This window comes from Tenrec ecaudatus, chromosome 10 (assembly GCF_050624435.1).
Source record: "Tenrec ecaudatus isolate mTenEca1 chromosome 10, mTenEca1.hap1, whole genome shotgun sequence".
In the NCBI taxonomy this organism is placed as follows: Eukaryota; Metazoa; Chordata; class Mammalia; order Afrosoricida; family Tenrecidae; genus Tenrec; species Tenrec ecaudatus.
This window is the reverse complement of record NC_134539.1, coordinates 73,566,317-73,585,568: the sequence shown is the minus strand read 5'-3', so window position 1 is coordinate 73,585,568 and position 19,252 is coordinate 73,566,317. Positions and strand designations below refer to the sequence as shown.

Here is a 19,252-nt window from a genome sequence, read left to right as displayed (position 1 = left end):
TGGGAGGGCCTCCTCTGTCCTGTACCGTTGCTTTGTCTTGTACGGACCAATTCCATGGCACGCAGCAAGAATATAAATACCAGTAGCCAGACCCTGAGTAAGGAGCTCTGGTGCCATAAGCGCATTGGACTTAGAACCACACAGTCACTGGTTCAAACCCCTCAGTCACGGCACAAGAGAAAGAGGAGGCTGTCCACTGCTGTAAAGATTTCAGATTCAAAGCGGCAGTTTTTTCTAACCCGCGGGGTCATGAGGAGCCGGAAATAACTGGCAGCGAGAGAGTTAATATCTTTGATTACATTCAGCTGGCAGTGCTGTCGGGTAATTGTTGGACTTACCACAAACTCTGCTCACCACCAGCTGCTCTTTGGGAGAGAGATGAGGCTGTCTGTTTCCTTAAGGATTTACAGCCCTAGAAGACCCTGTAGGGTTGCCGCCCTGAGTCGGAATCAACGCCATGGGAGCGGGGGGAGAAAAGGATTGTCTCTTTAGATAGCTTACAGCCTTCTGGTGCGTGCCCAAGCTTTCGCTGAAATATGACCGCAGGGGCAAACCTTCCTGAGGTCCAGGAGCCTCCTTTGCTATGGAAATGCATGCGAACGTGCTGTGTGCTCTCTTCTACAGCCACAATCAACCTAAACTCAGCCAATGATAGCTGGTTTGGCAGCTTGAAGGACACAATTCAGCACCAGCAAGGAGAAGCCGTCTGGGTCTCCGAAGGAAAGGTATGTGCCTTCGATTGCTCCGCTGTGAGGTGAGAGTTTGCTCTGAATCTTTCCCAAAGGGGGCCGTGAATGTAGCTTTAAAAAGCCTTGCCTGTTGGAAGTGGTTTCAGCATATGCGTTCACGTCTGACATTTGATAAATGCTTTGGGAAAAAACAAAAACAAAACGACCAACAGTAGAGCGCGGTGTGTGAAACCCTACATTCACTTCCCGTCTACCTGTAACGTAGTCACTAGAGTTGTTTTCCCATGACACTAATCAGAGCTTACAAGGTCCCCATGCTGCGCTCCCCCACTGGCCGGAGGGTGTGGGGAAAGTGGAGCGGAGAGGTGGAGAAACTGAGGGGCGTGGGGGGAGCGCCAAAGGCCAACCACAGAGAAAGAGCTACAGCAAGCGGAATTGGAATGATTGGCCTAGAAAAGCAGGTGTCAGAGAATGGCTTGTTAGAGGAGGCTTCCCCAGATTCTAGAATTCAATAGCTTCTCATCTATGGAGACAGGTCACACGTGGAGAGAGAGTACAGAACCGCATGTGAGGGGTCTTTGATGTTAGTATCCGTGGTTGCACAGTGGAGTAGGCGTTGGGCTGCTAACCACAAGACGGTGGTTCAGACCCGCCCGTCACTCCGCGGGAGAAAGAGGCTGTGTGCTCCTGCTACAGAGGTCAAGCCCTGGAACCCGGAGAGGATGCGCGTGTGAGGTCGAAGTGGCCCAGGCCCATGGGTTTGGTTTCTTGAATGAGACCTCACCGTGAGTGCTCAGGGGCGCCATTGACTTCAGTGAGGCTGTGAAGGGGGAGCCTTGCTCTTTGGCAGCAGGATGTGCAGTCCCCTTGTCTGACAGTTGGCTGGACTCCGGGACAAGGAGAACAACACAGAGCTTCTGCCCGCAAGACCAAGGCCAGGCTCTACTAGGAGACCAGTGCCAGCGGAGGGCTGGGAAGGAAACAGATCGCAGAAGAACACTAGAATCTGAGTCGACTGGTAGGGTGGGTGGCAGGCAAGATGAGGTTCCTATGTGGGTCCCTGCACTGAGATTAGGATTCCCCGGGTGCTTACTAACCCGAAGGTTGGCATTTCATTCCCCTTGCTCCCCAAGGAGCTCGGAAGAAAGGCCTGGCAATCTGCTCTGGATTTGCCGCAGCCTCGTGGTGTGTGGTTATGCTCTGCGTGCCCGGGGGGCAGCCCCGACTCGAAGGCCACTGGCTTGGCTTTTGGTTTCCAGCACAAACACCCACGGGTGAATTGCAGGACCGATGAGGTGCCTTCCCTTTGGGGCACACTCGGCCCCGCCCCTGGGGATTGTCTTGCGTCCCCACCCCCAGGGCGCCGTGTCAGACCCCACTGACCCTGCGACACACCTTCCTCTAGATGGAAGGGATGGATGATGATCCTGAAGACCGCATGTCCTACTTAACCGCCATGGGCGCAGACTATCTGAGTTGTGACAGCCGTCTCATCAGTGACTTTGAAGACACGGACGGCGAAGGAGGCGCCTACACTGACAATGAGCTGGATGAGCCGGCCGAGGAGACGCCGGTGTCTTCTATCACCCGCTCCTCGGAGCCGGTGCAGCACGAGGAGGTGAGGCGAGGCGGTGAGGCGAGGCGAGGCAGGCCAAGGAGCACCCGGCGGGTCCCATCACCCAGGGCGCATGGAAGGCTGGAGCAGATGACTCCCAGGGCGGCTGTGTGGATGTGGGCCGTGGGCAGGTGGGACAGGAGCATGGTGGGAAACCAAATTGTCTCAGGTGCCAGCTGTCCAAATCACAAGCGGAGCACTCCTTTCTGAGTACAATACGAGTGCATTTACTTGTAACCTTTGATTAGGTTGCTCTCTCTCCCTCTCCGTGCTGTTTGGCATCCTTGCGTTTTGCTCCCTCCTTCCCCCGCCCCACCTCACCCCTAACCTTTCCTATCCTGCCAGCGCTCCGGAGTGTTTCTCATCAGTTTCCTAATTTCCAGCAGTTTAAGTGGCGTGTGTGAGCACCCACACGTCTGTCCATGTGTGCTCTGCATTCACCATGGAGTAGACGTCTCTGCCAGCGCTGTCCAGAGTGGGCAGTGCCATCCCCTGGGGGGGGCCTGGCATGATCCAGGGGGGCTGGAGAAGCAGATACCTACACTTTATCCTGGATTATGGCCTCAATAGGACAGACGTGTTTCATTGCCACGGGGGCACTAAGAATTTTTTTCTCTTTCTGAAAAGGGGGTTAGTAAACCAAATACATTTGGAAACCTACGGCCTCCTTGGTCCACAGAAATGATGTTTGATGCCAGTTTTAAGCCAGAGCATTATTAGTACCACTTCAGAGGACCTGGAATAACAGTCTTTGTCAATGAGGTGATCGGCTGTTCCATTAACTTCCCTTTTGCAATGTAGATCCTTTCAGTGGATGCTCTTGGTCTTTCTGAAAGAAAAGTACCCAGAGGTCAGTGAAGAGAGGAGGCTGTCCACCAGGTCAAACAACAACCCCAGAGAGCCGGTTGGACACCCGGCTGCTCACATTGTCAAGCAATAAATGAACTCTTCAATGTTTGCAGTTTTAGGTGAACACATGCTTAGAAATGTTAGCTGTTCGTGGTGACAGAAGACTGTCGGAGGACTTAAACAAGAATTGCCCGATTGTAGTGGGTGCTGGCTGCAGCCAGCGTTCAGAAATGTATGTCCACCCTCGGCTGATGGGATGATACATGGGGTCCGTCTTTCAGGAGAGAAATGTAGAGTCGGTATCCCAGCGTTTGAACTCACTTCACATTCGCAGTGCTCCAGCAGAGCAGATGTCCCTGCCCGGCGCTCTTGTTGTAAACGGATCTTTGTCTTGCAGAGCATAAGGAAAGCCAGCCCCGAGCCCCGGGCTCAGATGAAGAGGGCTGCTAGCAGAGACCAACTTAGGGAAAATAGCCCGCCCCCGACATTCAAGCCAGAGCCGCCCAAGGTACGTGGCGGCGGGGAAGCCCAGGATGGGAAGGAGGAGAGGCAGGCACCACAGAGGAGATAATACGCACAGCAAGTTGGCATTGACTTCTGTTTGTCCCGCTCCCCACTTCTCAAGCAGAGCCTGTCTTTGTCCTGCTGGGTGGACCCAAGCGTAAGAGATGGGAGACAGGTTGGAGCCCCAAAGGCGTTTTCTTAAGAGCATGCACAAATGAACTTCTTGGTCTTCATCTTACTTTTTTGCATAAAGAACAGGCATTTGCCCTCTAGTGTGCCCCCCAACTCGCCAGTCTCAGATCCTGTCCCTCATTCCTCCCCAGGGAATTCTTTCTCCCCACAACTGCTTTTACATGCACCAGGAGGCCCTGACTGGGTGCCCGGCTGAAGAAAACAGCCGTCACTGTGCTGCACGCTGCTTCTCCTTCGTGAGAGTGGCTCAGGCTTATTGGCTTATGGTATTGTGGTTAAATATATGCATGTATATGTGTTACAAAATATCGGCCACCTTAGCCACTTTCCGTGCACTATTTGGTGACAGTCACTGCATTCACTGTGCTGTGGGGATGACTTCCACCATCGCCATTAGGTCATAGGACTCTTTCCCCTGCCTCTGAGTCAAGGCTGTGATTTACCCAAGAGTCCAATATAGCCCCCTCTTGAATGTAAGAATTTAGGTGTGAAGGCAGTAATCGTGTGTGAGCCGTGAGAAGTAACAAGAGACCACAGTGAAAATTGACAAGTAGGTCTAGGTTTACAGAAGACAAGAGAGACATGGTGGTTAATGGGTGGGTGCATCGCCACTCCCACCCCACCCCCGTGCCCCCCAGACCTGCACTCCCCTGGGGCTAGGTCAAGTACCACTAGTGTGACCCAAACTCAGGACCCCAGTCTTGGGATCCCTGAGACCTGGCTTCTTCTGAGGTCTTCTCCAAGATCCCCTGAGGTACAAGTTAACTCAAGGTCTGGTTGACCTCCAGCCATGCAAGCCCCCCAGCATTTCCCCATCACCCTCTTGTCTTTTTAGGACTCTAATCCCTTTCGGGCTGCCCAACTGAGGGCCGAATGCCTGGCATTGTGAGTTCCTGGTTAGACTGGTGTTTACTATTTGTTTGATCACCTTTGGAAACTGATCAGGAAATGGAGTGTATTAAATCACTAATATAGACATTAAAAAATCAGATAAAAAATATAAATTAAAAAAATCAACCGGAAGCCCAAGGTAAAAATATGCCACTCTTCTCTGCAGGCCAAAACCCAAAACAGAGAGGACTCCTATGACTTCTCCCAGTACCCTGTGCCCACTCCCGAAATGCCTGTGGCATCTACCAAAGGCCATCCTCCACCCGTGGCGGCCAAGCCGTCCTTTGGACGGTCCATCTTGAAGGTCTCCACTCCCGTCCCGGCCCCGGAGAGCGAGGAGACAGGGGAGGGCAGTGAGGAACAAGAAAACACCCCCAAGTCTGTCCTGGGAAAAGTCAAAATATTTGAGAAGATGGATCACAAGGCAAGATTACTGAGGATGCAAGAGTTGCAAGAAGCCCAGAATGCACGGGTACGTTTTAAGATACACTTGGGGGCGGGGGAGATATTTTATTTTATCATGATGAAAAATATATATAGGTGGGGAAAAAATTGCCATTTCAGCCATGCTTAAGTCTATAGTCCAGTGACATTCCATTCAGTCACCTTCTTGTGCAACTGCCTTAAGAGATTGACCTCACCTGGAACAGTACTGCTTAAACAATATTTTCCCATTCCTCCTTTCCAGGAAGGATAGGTTTTTTGAGCTCCTAGATTAATTTAGTCAGTGGGAACGAAGGTGTACATAAATTGGGCATTTGGGCAGTAAGTCACGGTCCAATGATGGTCGTTGCCCTGGTTCAACATGGTCCAACAGTGGTACCAACGGGGATGTCGACAGAAAGCCTGGAGCTTTAAGCTGACACCCACCTGGAAGCACAGGCCTGGGGAGGGGGTTGAGATTCCGTATAGAGCGGCTCTACTCTACACCCAAGTCGCCCATGCGTCGCTGTTGACTTGGCAGCAACGGTTTGGGTTTTTGGGGGGTGGGGCTCTGCACGTTCACCTCCAAAGGTGCATCCTGTGTTCATGATCATTGTCAGATGGCTAGCTATCAGTGTAACCACTGTTCTTCCCAACTAGAAAGCCTGCCAGTACAGGTATGAGTTTTCATACTACAGGGCTTCACACAGAGATCTGGAGTGGAGAAATAGGGTGAGAGAATCCAGGACACTTAATTTTCTAAAACACCTGCCATGCACCCCCCAAGAGGTACAAACAGTTAAGTCTTTGGCTGCCATGTGGAAGGCTGGCAGTTGGAGTCGTCTTCTCCTGGAAGCCCCCAAAGAACGTTTCTGACAATTTTCCCAGCCGCTGCCACGGAAGCCCTGTGGAACACAGTTCTCCTCGGACTGTGGGGGTCGCTGCGAGCCAGACTCGACTAGACGGCAGCTGGCTGGTTCGTGTGTGCTTGGCAGCTGCGTTCTCATGGGCTGCTGGATTTTCCAGGGAGGACAGTTCTTGGGTGCCTTTTACATCCTGTTTGGATTTCTGTACCCTGCGCGCGCATCAGAGAACCCTTCCACAAAGTGAAAAGGGGATAGAGTGAGGGAACAGTCCAGGGAGCATGCTTTGTCCGAGGGATGTGGGAATTGTTCTGCCCCGAGCCCGCTCCAGCAGCAGTGAGATCCCGAGCCCTTTTCCTGTTAGCTGTGTGCCACCAGAAGCCCTCCAGCCACGGCAGGTTGAGCCCTGCTTCAGTTTTCCTCAGCAAGGCGCTGGAAAGAAGCCAGATGTGGGGGAGGGAAGCCAGCAGCCAGACTCTTCCGATGGTTCATCATCCCCTTCTTCCTTTTCCCTACTTGCCACAGATTGAAATCGCCCAGAAGCTTCCTGACATCTACGCAGTCCCAATCAAAACACACAAGCCGGACCCTGGCCCGGCCCAGTACACCAGGTAAGGAAGGGCTGCCTGGTGACATAGGACCCAGGGGGCTTCTCTGGGACTTGACCTCTTTTTGTTGGTTCATCGTGGTAGAATTAGGTCTCACCAAACCGCCCATTGCCAATCTGCAGGTACACTTCAGCGGCCTTGGGTTACATTCATGATGTTGCAGCCCTCAGTATTTTCCATTTCCAAACCATTCCCCAATTAACTCTGAACAGAAATGCAGTGCCTCCTACGTAAAGGCTTCTCCAAGCCTTCTAAGCACCGGTCGTATCTGGTCTCCACACATTTCCTGTTAATCGAGGTCATCCAGCAGTTGTCCTTTTGTGTCGGACGGACTGCACTCGGCATGAGGTTTTCAGGTTGTAGCATGTGTTAGAGCTTCAGTTCTTTTGATGGCTGCGTAATATCCCATTGGATGGATAGCCCACCTCTGGGGTCCCTGCATCTGCTGATGCAGATTTGGGTGGTCCCGCCTTTTAGCTATGATGAATAGTACTGCATTGGTCATGGGGGTACAGGGGAGCGTTTGGAGTCTGAAGAGAGAGTCTCCTTCGTCTAGATCTCAGAGCAACAAGAGGATTGCTTCCTCCCTGTCCCCATCAGCTGTCCAAGGACCCTCTGTGGTGCTGTGGGTTACGCATCGGGCTGCTAACCGTGGGGTTGGCTGTTCAAACCCACGAACCACTCCATGGGGAAAGATGAAACGGTCTCTTCTCATAAAGCTTTCCAGCCTCAGAAACCCCACATGGAGTCAGAAGTGACACGTGGTAGTGGGTTTGGGGTTGGGTTTGGTCAACTGTTCACCTCACTGATTAAATGAGTTAACAATAAAGATGACAAAGAATCGGGGAAAAAATCAGGGAGATTTTGCTTGGGTGCTAAATTTCTCTGAGAGAGCACGATCATTGTCATTTCAAGTTTGTAGTACTCTGACCCATCGGAGCACCGGAGCCCAAACCCAAGCCCACTTCCACCGAGTGGATTCCGACTGGCAGGGACCATATATTGGGTTTCTGAGACTTTGCACATCTTTACAGGAGCAGACAGCCTCATGTCTCTCCCTCGGCGTGGCTGGTAGGTTTGAACGGCCCATCTTGTGGTTCGCAGTCAGTCCATTGTTTACCCGACTGCACCACCGGGGCTCCTCATTGGAGCACCATGGTATTTATGAACTGTGTGAGAACAGCAGACGCAAAATGCTGGGCCTTAGACCTGTTTTATCACTAATGTGCTCTGGTCCTTAGCCAGGCTCCGCAGGTCCTTACATCACCTGGCAGTCAAGATGCTTCGGCCAGATGGTGATAGGAAGAGATTTGTGCCTGGTGTTGGCAAAATGCTCTCTCCTTTCAGGTGCTGTAGAAGTGCTAGGAATGGCCCCAGTATCTTCAGGTTGGGGTTTTACATGGGCCCCGTTCCTTGCTTCCAAGAGTGAGGAAAATAAATCACCTTCATCCTGACTCGAGTCTCAAACCTACTGCCATCGAGTCAATTCCAACTCATAGCAGCCCTGTAATACAGGGGGGTTCCCAGACGGTACCTCTGTATGGGCGTCTTCTCCCTTGGTGGGCTGGTGGCTTGCAGACCGGTTAGCAGCCCAGTGCGTCACCACCCCACCGCCAGGCCTCCTTTTGTTAAAATAATAATCCCAAGGCAACTCTTCTTGACAAGTTGGCGGGTAGCATAGACAACCAGGCTGGCCTGGCAGCAAACGCAGGCTTGGTATATAGTTGGCGGAACTGGCAGCGCATTCGTTGTGCTGGGTGAGGCTGTAGCCTGGGATGTTAGGGGTTAAAGACGGCTGGGCAAAGGGAGAGTTCTTTATTAAAGGAGCTTCCTTCCTTACTGCCCAAGCAGGCATTGGGCTTGGTCCTGCCACCCCCTGCCACGGGGTAAGCCTGTTTATCTGCAAAGAGTGCGGCTGAGAGGGAAGTGACCTGTACACACCCCACAGGCACTCGGAGGGCAGGGCCACGCAGTGGCTCGCATTAACGCTCTCACTTGTCGGTTTCAGAGCCCCTGAGCCGCAGAAGGGTCCTTCCAGGCTGTATCAGGAGCCCCAAGGCAGTTACGGCAGTGACGCCGAGGAGGAGGAGTACAGGCAGCAGCTGTCGGAGCACTCACGGCGCGGCTACTACGGCCAGGCGGCCCTGTACCGAGACACGGAGCTGTAGGCGCCCGGGAGTGGACTGCACGCCGGCCCCACAGCTGGCCAGCTGTCTGGCTGAGTCACGGGGCCACGGGTTGCAGGGGGTCTTGCTTTGCCACTTCCAGTGCACTGTGGTGGGGGGCCTGAAGTCGTGGCCTGTCACAGGGCACCCAGGGCACAGTCGGTGCTGCCAACCAAGGACTGAAGGCTCCGTTGGCGGGACTGGGGTCGGGGAGTTTGTCCTTTGGCTCCGAGGGAAAAGAAACACTACAGTCGGATGCTGTTGCCCGTTTCCGTGGACCAAAAGCGGCCTTCATTCTGTTGGCGTATGTTTAACCTGTGTGTGACGGAATCACTCTTTTGCCCCCTGAGTAGCAGCTCCTCCCAGGACTGCCTCCGCGTGGGGCGGAATGTGAAAGGAGGAATGAGAAAAGTACACCCAAACTCCAAGAGCGATGTTATCACCACTCTCCAAGTGCCTTTGATGACGCGTGACGCAAATGCTCTCCTCCCTGGTGGACTAAACGCATCATTTTGACACCAGCTTAACAGCTCTGGTGGTCTCTGCACTGTAGCGTCTCTTCAACGCCTTTGTAATGTGTTTCCATAAGTTCTGACTGTGTATATAACAGCCTGTATTTGGTAGTTTGACTGTAAGAGCTAAGGAGGTTAAAGACCCAGAACTCAGTTAGAGAAAATATTTGTTTATTTGAACTCCCCAAAAGCAACTACTCGTGAAAAACACATGTTATATCCCAATGTGTATGTTTGGACAAAAGTCAGTTGTATAATTTAATAAAAAGGAGTACGGTTGCAATCAGTCGTGTAACTTGCTCTTTGGTGACCTTCGACCCAGCGTCGGGTTTTTAAGTGCCATTTTTATTTTTATTCCCGATGGTCATCTTGGGACGGGCTCATTTTGGAACATTGGCAAATGCAGATACCAATGAGGAAGATCATAAAGAGTACTCATCATTGCCCAAATAAGTTTACTGCATCTCCTCCGTTTACATACGTGTGGGTGCCATGCATTGTGCTCTTCCCTGAATAGAAGTCAGCTTGGCTGGGCCCTGACTCTCAGCGGCCTGGCTGTTATGTAATGCTGTGGTTTGGCACTTACATAACCAGGCAAATGCACCCACTCCCCACCCTCCTTGGTGACATGAGCGGATGCCATCAGTCAGTCGTCAGGTTTAGACTGGGGAGCAATACTCTTACTCAGGTTACGGCCCTGATGATCTAAGGGGGGGGGGTTTCCCTGGGGTGTGGCTGCCTCACCTTTTATCTTACAAGAGATCAGAGAGAGCAGCAGAGAAAGAAGGGCCCCCAGGACCACCAAGAAGAGCTGCAAGCAGAGCATGTTATCAGGACCCCAGGTCCCGGCACCGAGAGCCTCCTAGGTGCAGCGGGAAGATGATGCTGAACCGTGAAGGGACGCCTGACCCACACATGTGCCAGGCGATGCCCTTCTCTTAGAACGAGCGCCTTTAATTCGCCCTAAACTATGGACGACGAACCATCTGTTTGTTAGTTACCCACTTGCGTTTTTTCACAACACGCACCAGAGTGCGGGGACTGCGTTAAGGAGTGGTTGCGTGGCATTGACCGTTAAATGTTCAGCTGCTAACCGAAAGGCCTGGCGGTCTGCTTAAAACCAGCCATGGGAAACAAGGGAGCCCGTTCTCTGGAAGACACAGTGTCACCATGAGTGGAAGGCGACTCGACCAGGGGTGGGACTCCTGAGTCTATGCAGGGTGTGCAGTTCTGTCTTCTGTTGTTTTCTCTTTGGCCTATTTAACGCCCTGTGATGCGCATTCCTCTCGTGCCATTAAGCGCCATGCACACATCATTGCTGGTAACCGTGGAACAATATATCCCAGGACTGCTTCGCAGGTGAATAATTCCCCTACTGTTGACTGAAGGAGTTCCAGCATCTTGTCCCTTTTCCATAGAATGAGCCTTTTGTGCCCCAATGGGAAGCACTTCTCATCTGTTTCTCCAGGGAACTTCTCAGGATGACTGAGTATAGGCATAGTGACCGTGTCAGTCAGGGGACTAGAGAAACAAAACCACAGAAACTCGTGGGTAAGAGAGAGTTTTATATAAAGGGTAAGTGTACAAGAAGAAAACATCTCAACCCAGTGCTGCCCAAGCCCACAAGTCCAACATTAACCCATATGTCTGACACCAATCCACAAAGTCCTCCTCCATCTCACAAAACATACACTATGATGCCAACTGCAGGAGGAAAGCTGAGTCAGTGAGCATGTAAGCATCTCAGCACTGGCAGGGGTCTCCACACGGCTGCTTCAGCACCCAGGGCTGCATTGGGGTAGGTCCATGCGGCTTCTCCTTGGGGATGTCTTGCAGGAAGTGAGCCTTGCCAGCTGAAGCAGGGAGCTGGCTAAGGCAGCTGCACCCTGGTCTGACAATCAGAAAGCAAGAGACCCGAGAACTAGAAAGGTAGGCTCACCGAGCCATTTATCTCTCTGCCCTTCAGTTAACCCCACCTGTGTTTATTGGCCAGGTTGGCACAATAAACTATCTCTGAGACATTTTTGAGGCTCTTGATGTTTCTTGTCAAACTGCTCCCAAGAAAGGTTGCGTCAACTTGCCTTCACACGATCACGCTTTGAGGCCTCCATTCTGTTTAAAATTTAAACTGCACAGCTGGGGAATGACGACTTTGCTGGAAGTCATAAGCATATTGGATTTGGAAGGAGAAGACAAGGTTTGAGGAAGAAAAGACTCAGGGTCCGGCTGAGTTTTCTGATGCTGCCATAGCAGAAACACCACGCACGTGTAGCTTTAGCAAACAACCTTATTCTCTCTCATTTTAGGAAACCAGAAGTCCGAGTTCAGGCTGCCAACGTCACGGTGTAGTTTCTTTCTCTGTGGGCTCTGGGGAAGCCACTGGTCTCCTCTGCTCCCGACCAGTCCGTGGAACCTGGCATCTTCCCCCATCTCAGCTTGCTCACTTGCCTAATCTTTATTTAAAAAATCATTTTACTGGGGGGTTCTTACAGATCTTTCAACAATCCATCATTCGATTGTATGAAGCACACTTGTACATAGGTTGCCAGCATCATTTCGAAAACATTTTCTTTCTACTTGAGTCCTTGGTTTCAATTCCTCTCCACCACCATCCCCCACCCCCAAGCCTAATCTATTGAAAAGGGCCTGGCAGCACAGCTTTTAAAGTGCTCAGATAATGAATGGGAAGATTGGCTGCTTGAGCCTACCCACCACTCTGCGGAAGCAAGGTGTGGCGGTCTGTTATGTAAGGATTTGAATCACGTGTCATCCTGTAATGGTCTTGCTACCAGTTAGCATCTGCTGTGGGGCAAGGGGAAGAAATCTCCTCAAGACACCCTTTTGCCAATCTGGGCTCATCAGCAACCCAAGACATCCCAGTCCCAAGGGAGATGGTCACTATGAGCCTCTCAGTGCCAGCAAGTGCATTGTCACTGACAGTGACCTGATAGGATGGAATGGAACTGCCCCTGTGGCTTTCTGAGACTTAACCCTTCACAGGAGTAGAAAGCCTCATTTGTCTCCCAGTGGTTTCCAACCGCTGACCTTGCCAAGGTGAGCAACCCGACATTACGCCAGCAGAGGGCTCCTTCAGCTACAGAACGCATCCACATTTTGAGGAGACACAATTCGATCCTTAGCAGGGTGATTTATAGTATTAACTAACATCGAATCCACCAGCTGCTCTGAGGGAGAAAGGTGGGGCTTTGTGTTCCTGTAAAGTGTTCTACACTTGGCAAGTCACGGGCAGCTGCCCTAGAGGGTCACTGTGAGTCAGTGTCGATTCACTCACTGGCAGGAAGTCCAGCTCATCACCCACTACACCTCCAGGGAACCTTTAGTCTCAGGGAAGTGCTTGGAAAACGGGGGGATACTACACAAAACATTGCTTGCAGATCAGCTGGCTTAAAGAACTCATCTTTCCATCTGTCTTTTCAGCAAGATTGGAGCTAAATGAAGACGATTTCCTGGACCAGATTGTTGCCGGAAGCAAGTCTTGAGTCTGTCAATATAACCCAGAGAATGAGTCCCAGACAAAGCAACGGCTTGTGAGGCCAGATAAATTCAAGGCAGAGAGGTCAGCTCAGAAGGCCATAAGGAGTGCTTTGGGGGGCTTCCCAAGGGATAAATTTGTCAGATTTTCTGAGGGACACTGGATGAACTTTCTGAGGGACACTGGTTGGAATTGCTGACCTTGCAGTTATTAATGCAATTCATACCTCATTCCACCCCTTCACCCCCACCCCAACCCCAGGAACCAGAGAGATGGAAACACTGCCATCCTGGGTGTTAGAGACTGAGCTGGAGGAGATGTTGAGAAACAGTAGTTTCATATTTTTGTTTAATACGGTTTCTATGGTTCTGGGGCAATATGTTCTGACTTAACCCTCATACTAGGCCTTTCTGGGATGTTTGTTGGGCAAACGAAGTGCATGATGGGAGAAATATTTGTAACGCAAAGCCTTCATCACAAAAGAGGGTCCGTAGACAATGATATTCTGACATCATGTCTGGTTTACATTTCAACGTGGATACAACTGGTAGAGACTGGAGGATACACACATCGGTTAAACAAGGGGAAAAACGCTCAGAACTTGGGTTGATTAACTTGGGAAGGAGATTAATGCTAAAGTATAATTTTGGAAAGGTAAATTATGACATCCAAATACAAGTATAAAAGAAGCACACCTCAAAGATATTTGTTCAACCCATTGCTTATTAAGAAGCTAGGTATATATAAATAAAGCAAATCAGAATTACTAGCATCCTGTTTTTGAATTAAACACAAAACTAGTTAAGGTCCTTCAGGGAAATAAATGGTTAACTTTGCCACCAGACAAATGTGCATCTCCAGAGGGGAAAATTCTGCACAATTCAACATGTAGTTTCATTACACCTGGGGTCTTTGACCCATAGTTTTAACATTTGCCAGCCACATGGATTATTTCCTGTACTTCATAATCATGCAAACTGGTTGGTTGGAGTGTTAGGCCAGGTGACTAGAGAAGCAAATCCAATGACACCTGTGTGTATAAACAGCTTTATATCAAGAATTAGTTACCAAGAAAACATCCTAGCCCAGTCCAATTCACGCCCATAAGTCTTCAGACTCACGTAGCTGCATGTAATAATGCTAAAAGCAGGAAGATCACAGGCTGGTGGGTGCAAAGTCTTGTGGATCCAATGGTGGTGGAGCCTCTCCAGGGCTCTGGCAGCAACCAGGGTCAGCCAGCAGGCAGGTGGAGGCAGAGATGGGGGAGAAGACCACGCCCACAGGGAGGCGCCATCAGGCTGTGGCTAACCCTTTATCTTCAAGGTGACATGAAATTACTACCACAGTTGGTCCTTAAAAAGATGGATGCTCTAAATTTGGAGTACAAGAATTTTTTTTAAATTTTTTTTCTCTCTTTTTTTTAAAATCTTTTTATTGGGGCTCATAAGGCTCTTATCACAATCTGTACATACATCAATTGAGCAAAGCACCCTTATACATTCGTTGCACTCGTCACTCTCATAATTCACCTTCCACTTGGGTTCCTGGAATCAGCTCAGTTTCCCTTTTTTCCCCCTATCCCCCTCCCTCCCCGATCCCACCCCTGGTCCCTTGATAGTTTATAAATAATTATTATATCTTATCTTACACTCCCCGGCGTCTCCCCTCACCCGCCTCCCCATTGCCCATCTCCCAGAGAGGAGGTTACACATAGATCTCTGAGATCGGTTCTCCCTTTCTACATGCCCTTCCCTCCTGGTGTCGCACTCCCACCGCTGGTGTTGAGGGGTTTGTCTGTCCTAGATTCCCTGTGCCTCCAGATCCCCACTGCACCGCTGTACATCCTCTGGTATACCCAGGTCCGCAAGGCAAGGTAGAATTGGGGTCATGATGATTGGGAGGGGAGGAAGCGTTCAGGAACTAGAAGAAGGTTTTGAGTTTCATTGTTGCTACACTGAACCCTGGGTGGCCCATCTCCTCCTCACTACCCCTCTGGAAGGGGTGTCCAGCTGTCTACAGGTGGGCATTGGGTCCCCATCATACACTCCCCCTCTTTCACGGTGATGTGATTCTCACCACCACCCCACCTTTGTTGTTGGAGACCTGGTCTCCTCTGTCCTTCATGGTCACCTATGTTGGTGTGCTGCTTCCGTGTGGGCTCGGTTGCTTCTGGGCTAGATGGCCACTTGTTTGCTTTCAAGCCTTTAAATCCCCAGATGCTATATCTCTCAGTAGCCGGGCACCATCAGCCTTCTTCACCACACTTGCTTATGCACACTTTCATCTTCAGCGATTATGTGAGGAAGATGATCACACAATGATTGTTTTTGTTCCTTGGTGTCTGCTACACGGTCCATTCAACACCTTGTATTCACTTTTGCCGTGTGCTTCTCTGTGGGCTTTGTTGCTTCTGAGCTAGATGGCCACTTATTTGCCTTCAAGCCTTTAAGACCCCAGATGCTATATCTTTTTGATAGCCGGGCACCATCCGCTTTCTTCACCACATTTGCTTACACACACGTCTGTCTTCAGTGATCATGTCTGGAAGATGGGTATCCTGCAATGGCTGTTTAGCAGGGCGAGGTGCTGTTGTATTGGGGGATTATGCATGAGGAGGCCCAATGTCCATCTGCTACCCTACAACTGAACCTATAAATATATGCATATAAATCTATTACCCCCATAATCATAAATATATTTACATATGTACATGTCTGTATTTAGGCTTCTCTGTATGCACTTGAATTTTTGTCTGTACATTCAATAAAGTAAAAACCAAACCCGCCGCCACCGGATTGATGCAGACTTAGAGTGACCCTATAGAGCAGACTAGAACTGCTTGATGAACTTCCAAGACTGACCCTTCACAGGAGCCAAAAGCCCCATCTTTAGAGAAGAGCCAGTAGGCATGTCTCTCGCCTTCAAGAAGTTTACATTCTAAAGCCGCTTATCTGCATGATTCTTTAGCATTTATGCTAACAGTTTCTCAACTGCTAACCTAATCGGTCCTTCACAGTCGCTCTGCATAATCAGGTCTAGCAGGCTCAGGCCATTTTATGAAAAGCCCAAAGCTTAGTTTAATTGTGAGGAGCCCTGGTGACATTGGGGTTCTGAGTGGGCTGCTAACTGCAAGGTCGGCACTTCGAACCCATTAAGCTGCTCGGAGGGAGGAAGATGAGGTTTTTCACTCCCTTAAAGAATGACAGTCTTGGAGACCCCTCGGTAATCAACTCGGCAGTGAGCTTGAGTTTACTTTTGTAACTTATATAGAATCACACACTGAATTTGGATTCAGAACCAAGCTCTCTGCTTCTAAGCTGCTTCTAACTAGGTGCTTCTCTTCTCTCACCAAGGAGTCCTTCCGGTCAGGTCTGGTGGATGCACTGCATGGTTTTCTGCTTTGCACTTTCAGGAAACCCAGAACTTTCCAGCTGAGGCTGACTTGCTGCAACCCCCAAATTGCATCTAGTTCACAAGCTCATTTTGTTTGCATAGGGCTATGAGATTAAAAAAAAATAATTTTATTGGAGGCTTGAACAACTCTTACCACAATCCATACAGACAGCCATTGTGTCAAGCACAGTTGTACATTTGTTGCCATCATCAATCTCAAAACATTTGCTTTCTGCTTGAGTCCTTGCCATCAGCTCATTTCCCCCTCCCTCCCTGCTCCCCTTTCCCTCATGAACCCTTGATAATTTATAAATTATTATTTTGTCATATCTTACACTGTCTGACGTCTCCCTTCACCCACTTTTCTGTTGTCCATCCTCCAGGGAGGGGGTTATATTGTAGATCCTTGTAATCGGTTCCCCCTTTCCACCCTACCCTCTCTCCACAAGATTTTTTTTTCTTATTGAAAAATATCAACCGTTTTTATACACAGATTCCTATCTCAGGCTTTTTTTTTAACAAAGTAATTGATTTGGACAATAATGAGAGACCATCTCACACTGACACTGTTAGCAAAATTCAAAAAGACAATTATAAGTGGTGGAGAGGATGTGGAGAGATTAGAACACTCCTCTGTTGCTGGTGGGACTGGAATTGTACAATCGCTATGGAAATCACTGCTACTTCCTGACACAAATGCAATCCATTACGATCCTGCAGTCTCTCTACTGGGTATATGCCCTAGAGAAACAAAGACGACAGTGTTAACAGACAGAAGCATACCTTTGTTTATTACAGCAATTTCCAAAACAGAAACAACCAAAAAACTGCGATTGTAAGGAAATGGATAAACAAATTGGCACATTCATGCAACGGAATATTACACATCCATAAAAAACAAGAACGACTCTCTTACACACTGCTAGACATGGACAAAACTAGAGAAAATTATGCTCGGCAAACTTAGCCAACTTGTAAATACTTAATGACACCATGGTTACAAGGAAAAATAATCAGAGAAAATGGGATGTCTATGGGTGGCTGGCCACCTTTGTAAGCAGATTGATTGCCAAGGTTAGTTTTGTGGAACTAGTTTTAGGAAATGCATTCTGACAACTTACCTGCAGCACACTCCTGTTGTCTAGGACAGGGTCAGCAAACTTTTCAGACAGAAGATCCAATCCTGTTCCTCACAACTTAAACATTATTCCAGAGTCATACATACATACATGCGTACATATACATACATACACATTTAGCAGTTTTGTTGGCATCGAACCCACACGTCACACAATTCAACAGTTCAATCATATCAAGAAGAAATGTACAGTCATTACCACGATCTATTTCTGAACATTTTCTGCACCCTCTCACGATTAAATCGTCTTTAAGAACAAGGGTGGGGGGGAAATCGTCTTTAAGCTGAGTTGTGTACATCACAGGCCATTCGAGTCCTCACCCCCCCTCCCACCTTCTTGTTTGCTCCCGATATCCCCTATCTCCCGACCACCCTCCCCTCCATCCCCTACACACCCTTACATCAGTTAATATCTCTTCATCTACTTCTGTGCTTCACACACTGGCAAACCCAACAGAAACAATAAAGAACAAAGACAAAATGAAGTGATCAGGATAGACAATAGTGACACAAAGATAAAAATACAAACAGTGAGTGAGGAAAAGGACCGCCATTAATACATAAGAAGCAAGGGAAGACGTTTTTGTCATGGAACAAGCAAGAGACCCTTGCACCTAGAACACATTCAGCTTGGGTCTAGAGGGAGGTCTACTGACCAAGTATCAAGTGTAATACAGCCTAATCAGGATGACCATGATCTGTGTTTGACAGAAAGGCTGTTCCAGACCTTTGCCCGTGCCTTGAGGGGATCTACCAGTGGCTCAGTCTGACCAGATCCTCTGCAGATGGGTTTTGGCCTCCCACTGTCTTCCGCAGCCTTCCTCAAATTGAGTGTTCATAATTTCAGCTCTGATACTTTTCCCTTCGCCATATTTGAAATTTATTTTTGTCATCTTTGCATCGCACAAGGTGGTGTGCTTTTTCCATGTTGGCTCAGTTGACTCTTCCCTTAGATGGCTGCTTGTTTGAATACAAGCCTTTAAGACCCCAGACTCTATTCCGACTGATAGCCAGGCACCATCTGCTTTCTTCCCCGCACTTTGCTGTAGCCCCCTTCTCTCCCATGATCCTTTTGTGAAGGGATGTATGGAGCAGGGCCATGTGAGCAGAAGTTGGATTCTTGAATTGGGGCAGAGTTCAGTAGGGGCCCCCGAATCCATCTGCTTGTTTCTGAGGAGTCAAATTTATTCTTACAAACAAACAAAATCACCATTATCTGAATAATATCCCTTAAATGGATCTGATAGCTTTCATGTTCAGTTTCACTTGAGAGCCACACGAGTGTACTGAAAGAGCGGCCCCTGCTCTAGGCTAGTCCCATGGGAAGCTGAGTTGGTGGCCTAGCAGCAGCCTTTGTCCCTGTGCCTGATTTCCCTTTCTCTTGAATGAGTGACCACCTCATCAATTAGTCCTCATCCCTGAGTAGATAGATGTGTGTGTGTGTGTGTGTGTGTGTGTGTGTGTGTGTGTGTCCGTGGGGAGAGGAAGCCAAGCTCACAGACTTCTGCCTCTGCACTAACATAGGACGGCTGTGCTCACTGGATGGCTGGGGTGGGGCAGGGGATCAGTGCTGCTGTCCTCGTTCACCCCTGTCATGTCTGTGCCACACGTGGTTGGACTAAGAGAGGAGCCAAGTCCTCTGAGAGAAGCAGGAGCAATTGGCTTCAAGCTGGTCCCTTCTGAATGGTCTTCCATTCAGAGCAAGAGCTCTTAATCCATCAGGTCTGGTGATGCACACGGGGTAGTTTCTGATCCTTTCTGAGGTTCTGTTTCGTCTGCAAATGGGGGTGGGGGGTGTCTCGGCAGTTCCTTCATCAAGGGGTGGCTGTGAGAATTAAAATGGTGACTGACCTCTCTCCATCATTCTTCATTCCCATTCTTTTTCAGAGGGGTTAGGGACCACTAGTGCTTCCGCGG

The 19,252-nt window shown here is 49.5% G+C and overlaps 1 protein-coding gene across 6 annotated transcripts in view; it reads left to right on the top strand.

Annotated features, from left to right (window-relative positions):
* Nucleotides 1-9,589, top strand: part of TJP2 (tight junction protein 2) — a 172,068-nt gene extending 162,479 nt beyond the window's left edge. For all 6 annotated transcript variants that reach the window (XM_075560565.1, XM_075560564.1, XM_075560562.1 and 3 more), the window contains 6 exons: nucleotides 625-725; nucleotides 2,095-2,307; nucleotides 3,551-3,661; nucleotides 4,907-5,212; nucleotides 6,552-6,637; nucleotides 8,643-9,589. In XM_075560565.1, coding sequence (XP_075416680.1) covers nucleotides 625-725; nucleotides 2,095-2,307; nucleotides 3,551-3,661; nucleotides 4,907-5,212; nucleotides 6,552-6,637; nucleotides 8,643-8,802 — 977 coding nt within the window. In that variant the 3' untranslated portion in view covers nucleotides 8,803-9,589. The remainder of the gene's footprint in view (nucleotides 1-624; nucleotides 726-2,094; nucleotides 2,308-3,550; nucleotides 3,662-4,906; nucleotides 5,213-6,551; nucleotides 6,638-8,642) is intronic.
* The last annotated feature ends 9,663 nt before the right edge of the window (nucleotides 9,590-19,252 follow it).